General features: G+C 41.5%; 3 protein-coding genes across 3 annotated transcripts; 1 reads left to right on the forward strand and 2 right to left on the reverse strand.

Annotated features, from left to right (window-relative positions):
• Positions 1 to 217: 217 nt before the first annotated feature.
• LOC108038155 (glycine-rich cell wall structural protein) lies at positions 218 to 800 on the reverse strand. Its single transcript, XM_017114887.2, has one exon. The coding sequence runs from the start codon at positions 759 to 761 to the stop codon at positions 429 to 431; it is 333 nt and encodes a 110-aa protein (XP_016970376.2). The 5' UTR covers positions 762 to 800; the 3' UTR covers positions 218 to 428.
• An 8,194-nt stretch (positions 801 to 8,994) lies between these two features.
• Positions 8,995 to 9,745, reverse strand: LOC108038154. Its single transcript, XM_044456768.1, is given in 3 exon segments — positions 8,995 to 9,568; positions 9,570 to 9,651; positions 9,727 to 9,745. Coding segments are annotated over 3 exon segments (201 nt in total). The 3' UTR covers positions 8,995 to 9,468.
• A 215-nt stretch (positions 9,746 to 9,960) lies between these two features.
• LOC123037166 lies at positions 9,961 to 10,377 on the forward strand. Its single transcript, XM_044456783.1, has 2 exons — positions 9,961 to 10,048; positions 10,105 to 10,377. Exons 1-2 carry the CDS (start codon positions 9,967 to 9,969, stop codon positions 10,278 to 10,280), a joined length of 258 nt encoding a protein of 85 aa, XP_044312718.1. The 5' UTR covers positions 9,961 to 9,966; the 3' UTR covers positions 10,281 to 10,377.
• Positions 10,378 to 10,902: the final 525 nt, after the last annotated feature.

The raw sequence follows: 10,902 nt of genomic DNA on the forward strand, positions 1-10,902 counted from the left end.
CAGGCCTTTTCTCTTTTCATTTTAGAATCTGATATGAATAGTTGAATTACAATTACGGTAACCAAACCAATAAATAATATATAACAACTAAACTTTGAGTACCAAAAAAGGGGCCTAATTTAAAATGATAAAATGTTGTCTGAATTGTTTTTTTTAAGTTACTGGCCTTTTTGAAAATAATGATGTGTTAACATAAATATCCCCAGTAAAAAATTCGTTTTTTTGATTTGCAAGAGAAATTGTTTATTTAAATTAAACAAAGAAAGAATTGATATTGCTAGATTAAAACAATTAAATATGGAAAAGAGACTTGACGAGTGTTTTAGTTACAACATAAGCATTGCTTATGTATTTTGCGTGGAATTCTGCATCAGATATTGAGGAGTCGTTGGAGTATTTTCAGTGGTTCGTTCGAGGATGTTGGGGATTTACCAGCCGCCACCGTGCTTGCCACCACCTCCACCTCCACCGCCGCCTCCGTGCTTGCCACCACCGCCATTTCCACCGCCGTGCTTGCCACCGCCACCACCGCCGCCTCCGCCGCCCTTCTGCCAGCCTCCTTGGCCACCTCCGCCTCCGCCGCCTCCATGCTTCTGGCCACCGCCTCCACCTTGCTGCCAGCCTCCCTGGCCACCACCTCCTCCTCCGCCGCCCTTCTGCCAGCCTCCTTGACCGCCACCACCACCTCCTCCGTTTCCACCAGCGGACACGATGGCAAAGATCACTCCGAAGAGGAAGACAGCGAGCAGAGCGAAGCGCATGATGAACTGGATATCTGTAACTGGGAGTGACTTCGAAGTAACTGATGCTCTAAGCCCAGCCAAAGCCCAGTTTATATAGTCACTGGGTTGGATATAGCCAAGTCATGTTGCAGCCGTGGCATAGAAGTGATCTTGATCTTGAGCTTGCAGCCCACTAGCAGACTACTTCTGAACTGCAAAACCATTAATCATGCAGTTTGTAGCGGGTGTTAGTTTTGTTATTATCTAATGTTAGCATAGAATGTTAGCATGGCATTTCTCCGTTTCTACAAGAGAACAAATATGTTTAAGAAAAGGGCACAAAGTGAGGGAACTTCTATAATATATAAATTCACCTTCCTATGCTTAATTTATTTTTTAAATTCTTATTTAAATTAAATTTTTACGCGGTATAAAAAAGTCGAAACGAAAAGTCAACGGCCAACTGCGGGCACAAAGATCGTTCTATTCAACTCCATAAAATCTTGAAGATGGGGAAATAAAGCATTAAACATTAAAACAAATAGAACGTCAATCTCGAAAATAAATTGACCTTGGAACCCACTTCAACCATTTGGTAAATTAAGTGCAAGCTAGTAATTACAAACATTAATATGTTTGTTATAATAGTTAAACTTTTTACATTTTATCCCATTTGCTGGTTAATGTATGAATTTAAGTATTTAATTTATATAAAATAAAATTCGAAATAATTTAATTTCCGAGCGTTATTAATTCGTTGAGTAAGTTTTATACTTTGAACCCTGGGTAAGTTTAAATAAAATTTAAGCCAGTTTCACTTTTCATTTTCGGCAACTTTCGCTGTGATTTATACAGCCATCGTGGGCTCCTCCACGACTGACCCATTTGCCTTTGACCCAGAATGTGGTAACCAAAAAGCGAGCAGCGCATCCTGCTCCTCTGGAGCGTGTGGTTTGGCCAGAAGTCAGCGGCCAATTCAATTGAGCTGCCTGCCCACAGTGGAGTTACTCTCTCGCCCAGTTCCCAACTTATTTTCCCCCGACTTCCAGCATTATCAGCTGCAGTGCAGCATCTGATTTATGGCCGGCAACTGCGGCTGGGACGGCGGCCATTCAAATGAGTTTTGACGGGATTGTAATAAATTGTCGGTCAACCAGAAGGCGCCTTTGCCCCTCAGCTTTTCCCAGCCGGATACTCTCGGGTTCTTCGTTTTCCAATTTATATATTTTATAACTTTCCCTTAAAAACCAGCTTGGATAAAAAGAAAAAACTAACAAGAAACTTGTATACGAAGCACTAGATGTAGCAAAACCTAAATAACTAAACTTTGAGGGTGTTTTTAAAGCGTAATTTTCGATAAGTTCTATATCCCTACGAAAATATTTAAGTCCCACTAGAACAAAAACAATTTAAACATTTTTTAATTGGCTCTGTGGTTGATCTTGCCCGCATTACGTATACGCCACATGTGCGCATTAATTAAAAATTCGCCTGGCCATTAACCCAGGACCTGGAAAAAGTCCAAGGGCCTAAGCAAACAGGTTGATTAGGAAGTTGGACAAAAAGTGAAGACCGCAGCAGAATCCATGTTTGCCCTTCTAGCCGCAAATGTGACTAAAAAGAGAGAGAGAGAGAGAACGAGAGACAACCCGGAAATGAATAGTAATTTGCATAAAAAGGTTAAGCACATTAAATGTATCCCAATTTTCAGGGACAACAGCTCCTGGATGCTGACTAGCATTTGGTCGTTAAGAGCGCTCGCAAATGACAAACTAGTCGACAGGACACTGGCAAGGATCCTTTGTCTGCTGAGTCAGCTGAAAAAGAATTTCACTTAAATATTTGGCACACTCTCTCTCACTGCTTTCTCCCAATTCCCATTCCCCTGTTGGCGGTTATTCAAAAGTTAAATCACAAAGTTTTGCTGGCCAAAAAACAATTCGCGCGCATTTAACCTGAACGAAACAAAAAGTTGTTTCAGCCAGAAAGAGGGAAAATGGAAAAATGAAGAAAGGAGAGAGGTGAGCGCGGGGAATCTGCTTCAAAATATTTTGCAACATTTCTATTTCGCAAAGTTTTCCTTTTGCGGTTGCAGTTTGGAGTCTGCCACAGACATGGCTCCTTGTTAAATGGAGGAGCCCAAACTGATGCCCACCTCGTTTCACTCCCCAGAACATGGCTCTAATTAGGAGGAGGGCCAAAGACAATCCTCGCTCATAAAAGTCAACGGAGCATGTCAAAAGCAATTTATGTGTGTGGGCTGCTCCTGCACATGACTTGAACCGGAGAACTCCGAGTGCACAACAAATGCTCAAAAGGCATAAATAAGTGGATGAATGGCTGGATGGGGAGGCGGTGCCCCATGTTTGTCACTTTGACAGTTGCAAATCCAGCAGACATCCTGTGGGTGCTGCCTCGACAATTAAATTGTAATTCGATGCATTGGCAGTTGGCAAAGTGCTTGGGGAAGTGGCTGTGTGCGGCAAATGGAAGAAAGCCACAATTGGTCCGACAGCTGGTGTAGTTCAGTTAATCAGTTTTAATCGACACCTGAGTCTGAGGAACTCGGGCGCCCACAAAGCCCTCAAAATAATAAGCATAATAATCAGGGCAACTACGCTGAAAATGCTAATGCCACCCCAAACAGAAATTAAATTTCCATTAGTTTTTACAATGCCACAGAGGCCAATGCTCACCCACAGTAAAAACACCTTTATATATTTACATATATACATATATATATATTTATGTATGTGTGTGTATGTTTGTATATATAAGCCAAACTGCTTACACGTGACGCACACAAACACACTGAGCCACGCGCTCTCTTGTTTTACAGGCAATGCAAAAGCCTCCTCAAGGTCACTGCTGTCAGTCTGTGTATGTGTGTATATTTGTGGCCATAACACAGATGTTTGGAGGAACCCTCAACAACACCATATCCCCCCTCCACCCCGGAGGTCACAACCCCTCGACGACGTGCGACCAACGCCTAAAAAAGCCCCCGAATCCCATGCCTCACAGCTCTCCCTGAGTTTTGGGGCACTTTATGCATCGCGGAGGCTGGCAAATATTTATTTTGGTTTATCAATCATACGCACCGTGGCCGAATACTGGGAACAGCCAGCTGAGAGGTGACGTCGGCACTGCGCAGAATCGCCAACTTGCAGGAAAACACGTGGTCGCTAACAGACTTCTGTTAGCCATGGCTTATTGGAGGGGCCAAGGCTAAGGCTGGTCCTTTTGGCGGAATGCAGGCGAAAACCCATACAATGAGGGCGAAAAGTTCGTTGGTGACAAGGAAATGCTTTTGGGAAACTTCAAACCAAGAGTTTGCTCGATTTCAATGCTGTTCTGTTGATCCTCCCCCTCCCCCTCCCACTCCCCTCACACACATTACATTGGATGGCCAATGTCCCATAGAGCTTAGGGCCAATGTTCCACATCGTATGCAAACACCAACTTACATACACGAACATGGCCGAACTGGCCTGGCCATCAATGAAGTCAAGTCGAGTTCAAAATTCTTGTCTCTGACCCAAAAGAAGTCTGCAAGTTGTAAAGTTTTCTATTGCTTTTGATGGGCTTCTGCTTGGCCATAAAAAGGCGATTGGTAAGCAGACAGCTGAAATAAGATGATATATCGCTTATATTGGTAATGGTATTGGCCAGGGATATTCGCCTGGTTGATTGCCCTGCAGTTAAGCCCACGCCAATTACTTGGCCAGCAGTTTGTTGTCTCGTCTAGCCGAGGATTGCCTCAAATTTGCCTGGCCTTGACCTCCAGCCACCTTTGAACTCTACACTGGGCGTTGCCTTGGCGGCACATTTGCCAGATGAATGACTGTTTGCTCACCTGTCTGGCCCAGAATGATGTTTTTCATGGCACAGACTGCATAACGGCCAATTACAAAGGGCTCCACAAAATGTGGTACATTTATGAAAATTATTAATGCGAGTGTTGACACCTAAAGTATTTTGAAGGGGAAAACTTCTAAAGTGTCTACTTTAATAAAATTCCCAAGATAAATTTGTGTTGGCTCATATGATAGAAAAGCATTTATTTAAATAGAATACAAGTAATTTGTAACTAAACTATAGATATCTAATTACTACTGATATCCTTTTAGACCCCTTTCTAAACCTTGGAAAATAGTAAAATACAAAATAACCAATTTAATATTGAAAAAATAAGTCACAGCAGTTGTTTTTTTTTAATACCAACTAGTTATTGATTAAAAAAGTCAAAATATTTTAAGCATATTTCAATTTTAAGAACTTATCCATATAAGATGAAGCTACTATGTGACTTAGGTTTTCTAATTTCTTACTTCATCTTAAATTCGAGATCTGCTTAAGAGTGTTCTGAACTTTCACGCACAAGTCGTTTTTCCAAGGTAAACACATTTCAAAATTGCTCCACGCGACTTCAAATTAAAAGTTAAATAAGCGCAGCTGCAAAAGGCAGTGTGGGCAAATGAGATGGGGAATACGAGCAGCGTTTAATGAAAAGCAATTAATCGCTTTATGTTAAACACACACTGAATCGGTGGGAAGACGGGAGGGAAGGGGGGCTTGTCTGCTGTGCAAACAGATAAAAGCGCAAAATTGTTGACATTGTCAAGAGCTGGAATAATAACAAAAACAAGAAAGGAAAGCTAACTTCGGGCGGAGCCGAAGTTGATATACCCTTGCAGAATACTCTGTAAATTATATTCTCCAAAATTATTCATATGATGCATTCTTAATACTCATAAAAAATCCCAACTTCCTAACTTTAAAAACACCAAAGTTATGACATTTCCAATCGTTCAGTTATATGGCAGCTATAGGATATAGTCGGCCGATCCTTATTAAATTTTGGTGGTTTGGTGGCCAAAAAAAAAACCCATAGAAAATGCCGATCCTAACTTTACAAACACCAAAGTTATGGCATTTCCGATCAATCAGTTATATGGCAGCTATAGGATATAGTCGGCCGATCCTTATGAAATTCGGCATGTCGGATTGATTAGCCAAATATAAAACCCATAGAAAATCCCAACATTCTAACTTTACAAACACCAAAGTTATGGCATTTCCGATCAATCAGTTATATGGAAGCTATAGGATATAGTCGGCCGATCCTTATGAAATTCGGCATGTCGGATTGATTAGCCAAATACAAAACCCATAGAAAATCCCAACTTCCTAACTTTACAAACACCAAAGTTATGGCATTTCCGATCGTTCAGTTATATGGCAGCTATAGGATTGGGCCGATCCGGCCGTTCCGACTTATATACTGCAAAGGAAAGAAGGGTGTGTGCAAAGTTTAATTCGATATCTTTAAAACTGAGAGACTAGTTCGCGTAGAAACAGACAGACGGACAGACAGACGGACAGACGAAGACGGACAGACGGACAGACGGACGACGGACGGACGGAGGACGGACATGGCTATATCAACTCAGGGGTGATCCTGACTGACACTTATAATACCCTCTGCAAGGGTATAATAATAACAAAATGCCGCTTTTGTTGTCGTGTGCTTGTCAAACAGAATTTCCAACAGCATTTCCAACAACTCGCTGCTACATATAAGTTTTTTCAATCAACATATACCAAAGAGTGCAATTATTCACATAAATTAAACGCTTTTCATAATCAGATTTGTGAATCGGAATGTGACAAAAGCAGAGACTTATATCTCTATTTATAGCTCTTTCGCTATCCGTGTGTCTGCCTGTCTGATTCGGTGACGTTTACGCAAAAAGTTGATGAATGCCACGAACGAAAACCAAAAAGTTGGCATCAAGTCAAAGGCAAAAGTCGCAAGGACAAAGTTTCGCAAGCCATAAATAATACATATAACAAGGACAACAACAGCGGGGACAAACAACATTGCAGACAGCGCGTAATTTTAATTATTATGAACTCTGAAATGCGCCAAATTAGAGATTCATTGGGCTCGACAAGGGGGGCGGGGTCACAGTCAATTAGGAGGGAGAAACAGCGAATCAGACAATGGCAAAAGTTTTCCCCTCGCAATGAACTTTCGCAACAGTTCATTTTTGTCAGTACGTTGTCTCACTTGCAAACGTACATGTGAAGTACAGCTGAGGTCAAAATAGTGGCCAAAAATAGAGATTGTTGTTCAATATAACAAAATCTTTAAAATTAGGTTAAAGTATACATACAAATTCCAGACGAATTTTAACCAAAAGATTTCCTTCTCACCCCGAGTTATGATATTTTTCTTCAAGTGTTCATATAATGTACAAACAAATTTCAACAAATAATGTCTTTTAAAGCAAAAATAAATGTCTTAAATCAATAGTCCTATTATGATGCCCTCAACTGTAGGTGTGTGTAGCGCATTCAAATGCTGGAATTCTATTCCAAGCCAAGCGCTCGAAAGCAGGCAATAGAAATTTGAGCTTCCTGCTTTTTGCGCTCGCAAGTAGGCAATGCTAATTGCAGGCCGCGCAATTCGCCCATGTGTGACTGCGTGTGTGTGTGTGCTCTGTGTGCTCAATATCAAATTCATGTAAATTTAATTACGCATGCCTGCGTCGTGTTTAGATATGTATTCTTGGGTGGGAAATTGGGTTTTCAGGCGGGGGTGCCGACGCCCCAATCTTGTAGCCGATGTTTACGCATATTTGATTTCACTCACAGACACATGGCCGCACCGCACCGCCTAATTAAATTGTTTATTTCCCCAGCAGAACAACTTAACAGCTGAAGGATTATGCAAAAGGTGGGCGTGGCCCTGGGGCGGAGTAAAGTGAAGTTGTTTTGGCATCCAAGTTGCATGTTAATTTCAAACAGGGTTTCGTCATTAGCAAACTTTCGGGTGGAAACTATTAAATCGATACTTTCCACGGCCTTTGCATTTAAGCTGAATATTTTCCGAATTTAGACTTGGCATTAACTTTTAATGCATCGCACATTGCTTGCAATTAATGGCACACGGCAATTTTTGCTCTTGTATGTTTTCCATTTTGTTCGGAAATCGTAAAAGTAATTTGCAAAGTTTTACTCGAGGATTTTTCCAAAAAAATAAAGCCAAACGCAAAGTTTATGCAAAGTTTCCGACAAAGTGTTGCCAGCTAAACAAACTGCAGGCGAGAGCCAAGCTGAGATCTGCCACGCCCTCTGCTCCAAAAACGCCCCCGCTTCGAAGTCCTGAAAGATTTCTGTTTTCCTTTTTCGCCCTGCCTTTGTTTATTGTCAGCAGCGAAAAAGTTGGAACTCCACTCCCGCAAAAAGTTTGCAAGGGAAATGAAATGGAATTCGGGAATATGGATTCGCTGTATGGCACTTCAATACAGTGCATATATGTGTGGGGATCAACGGGGGCAAAGCCCCTACAGAGCTGCCCTTTAAAGTGTTGGCATAAATTGCTCCAGACGTTTTAATTTCGTCCTGCCCCCGAAAGCAATTCCCATATATTTCGAGTTCCCGCTTCTACTCCTCCAAAGCCGCAAAACTTTACGCATAAACAAAAGCCGGCTCTTGGCCCTTTGCTTCTTCAGCTCTTCAGTTCTTCGCTCCTGGCTCTTAGCTTTTCTGGCGCTGGCAGGCAGCAACCCTTCACTTGCTTTTAGCTTCAAAATGAAGCGATGAAAGCCAAAACTCGTTATCGTTTAATTCAGGCGAACGGCGGGCAGAAGAATCCCTGGAAACGAATCCCGCCGAGTCAAACTATTGGCAGCTGTCTTGCCTTCGCTTTCTCCTGTACCTTCTCAAGTTTCTTTAATTTTTGTATACTCAGAGAATTTATAAATTCATGTTCGACATTTCTCAACATAAATTGGTTTGGTTTTGGTTTAAGCTTATAAAAATTCATAAGTTTTCTAAAAATTTAGTCATGTTTTTTATGTGTTTAGAAAGAAAAGCCAGTTTTCAATGCTTAACAAATATGTTCTGGAAATGTATAAACAAAGGATAGGTTACATATATGTTTTATCTTTTCTCACCGATAAATAAAGTAGATTAAAGTAGATTATGTTTATCGTATCATCGAAAAGTGTTTTACAGGAAGAGTATATTAAAATATATCATCCAATTATAGATCTATTTTTTGGAACAATAAGATCCACAAAAATGTTTTTCATATTAGTTGCACGATTTTTTATCGTATGTTTTTAAAACATTTTTTATATTTTCTGAACATTTAAAAAAGTTCTGAGAATGAAATACAATCCTTAAAACTTTTCTTTCAGTTAGTATTTTTTTCAGTGTAACTGATGAACCTCGTTTCTTGTTGTCTTAGTAATGCAACTGACAGCAGCGATGGATGATGGGATATGCGAGGTGGTGAAACGGATAGCAACTGCTTTTTGACGTCTGACAGGCTGCTCTCCAATCTCTGGTCCCCCAAAAGGCCATACCCATACCCATTTCCTATTTCCCATTTCCCATTTGTCGTTTCTTACTCCTGCCCGCTCGATGCGCTTTTGTTGCAACTTTCGAGCGAATATTTGCATAATGCAGCTTGATTGATGTTTGTATTGGGGCCAGGGGAAGGGTTCTGCTATTGGTAATGAAAAGCGGGCTGAGACTGAGCCGGAGACCAAGACCGAGTGCTGGCCAAGATTGAGGGGAGCGACAGTCGGTCGAGGCCCGACCAGATGACGACAATGACAACAATTCACAAACTTGTAAACACATCACCAGGCGCCTCCATATTTGCTCAGCTCGGAGAGGAATACTTTGCAATCCTGGCGAGGATGTTGGGGCAAAAACATCGACATCGCCATCAAATGGCACCCGTAAGTAGCACAAGGCAACACCGCAGCAACATTTGTTGCCGCTGTTGAGTGCAAATAGTTTTGGGTTTTTGCTGCTGCTCCAGATGCCTTAGTCACTTCCTCGCAGTTCCTGGTCGGTCCTGGTTTATTGTGGATTCCCACCCATCCAAACAAGCAGCTGGCAGCCAGCCAGAGCAGTCAGAAAATCCACGAGGACCGGGATAAGGTGGTGGCAGCAGTTGGCAGTGGGTTCTGTCTTTGCTTACCAACATTCGCAAACAACATTTTTCTTTTGTATTCCATTCGCACTTGCCACACAAAGCAAACTGAGCAGGAATCCAATAGATTGCACAACAAATCGAAAGGGCATATACATTTTGGAGCAAAAGCCTTACATAACTTGGCATATTCAACTAGAACAAAACCAATTTAATTTTCACCGCTTGGCTAATTTAAATATCGTATAATTCTGAAAGTATTAACCATCTTTCTTTAGTTGCCACACAATGATCGCCCAGGTTGTTTTATTTTTCTTACTTATGACTTTTAGAACCTGCTTGTTACAGGAGCGTGTATACACGCCTCTGCGTAAGTTGAAATAAATTTTCTCAGGCTTAGGAATGAAATGAATCATTTATTTTCAGGTTGTGAGGAAACCAATATTAATCAAACCCGATCTTCGCTTATAGCCGCATGCCTAAAGGCAGATGAATGCTATATTGTAAGACCTGTGGGAAGTTGTCCAGAAAATGAAGTGTGTTGTGTTAAGGAAACCGGCTTTAAAATTGAAGAGGATGAATTGATTGAGCCACCAGATTAATATTAAATTAACACACTTTCTTTTATTATTCTAATAACCAAATAAAATTAACAACTGGTAAGATGACAAAATGAGTCATTGAATCAATGCACACAAATGATCTTATTTTTATATTTTCAAATATACTTATTTGTTAATAATAGGGTATATATCACAGCTAGAAGTTGGATGATTTTGGTTCCGTGTCCCCTGTTCCTAGAAAGCGCCATGGCAGCCTCATTGACTTGGAGTCAAAGGACCTGTTCATGCTCCTCCCCTGGCGTACCGGCAGCTTATTAAATGCACCCGAGCGAGACATCAAAAGCCCCTACAACAGCAACCAAAATGAGTTTGGAGGGCAGGGGGCGAACTCTCCAACCCCCCGTTGATGTTTATTAAATAGTTGCACGACGTCGTGTGTTGGCCATACCCATTTCCACTGGGAGATGGCAAGTTGGGCCCGGTGGTTACTTCATGGCTTAGTGCATTCCTGCAATTCATGCAATATTTCAATTTTGCATTCACCAGTTGCGACGACAGCAAGTGTTTTGGTCCACCCTGAATACTTCATCGGCCGCAAGGTGGGGGGAGGGGGTAGTGGGAGTCTGGCAGCCATGGCAAGCTTTGAACCGAAATTAAAACC

This window comes from Drosophila rhopaloa, unplaced genomic scaffold (assembly GCF_018152115.1).
Source record: "Drosophila rhopaloa isolate 14029-0021.01 unplaced genomic scaffold, ASM1815211v1 contig_150, whole genome shotgun sequence".
In the NCBI taxonomy this organism is placed as follows: Eukaryota; Metazoa; Arthropoda; class Insecta; order Diptera; family Drosophilidae; genus Drosophila; species Drosophila rhopaloa.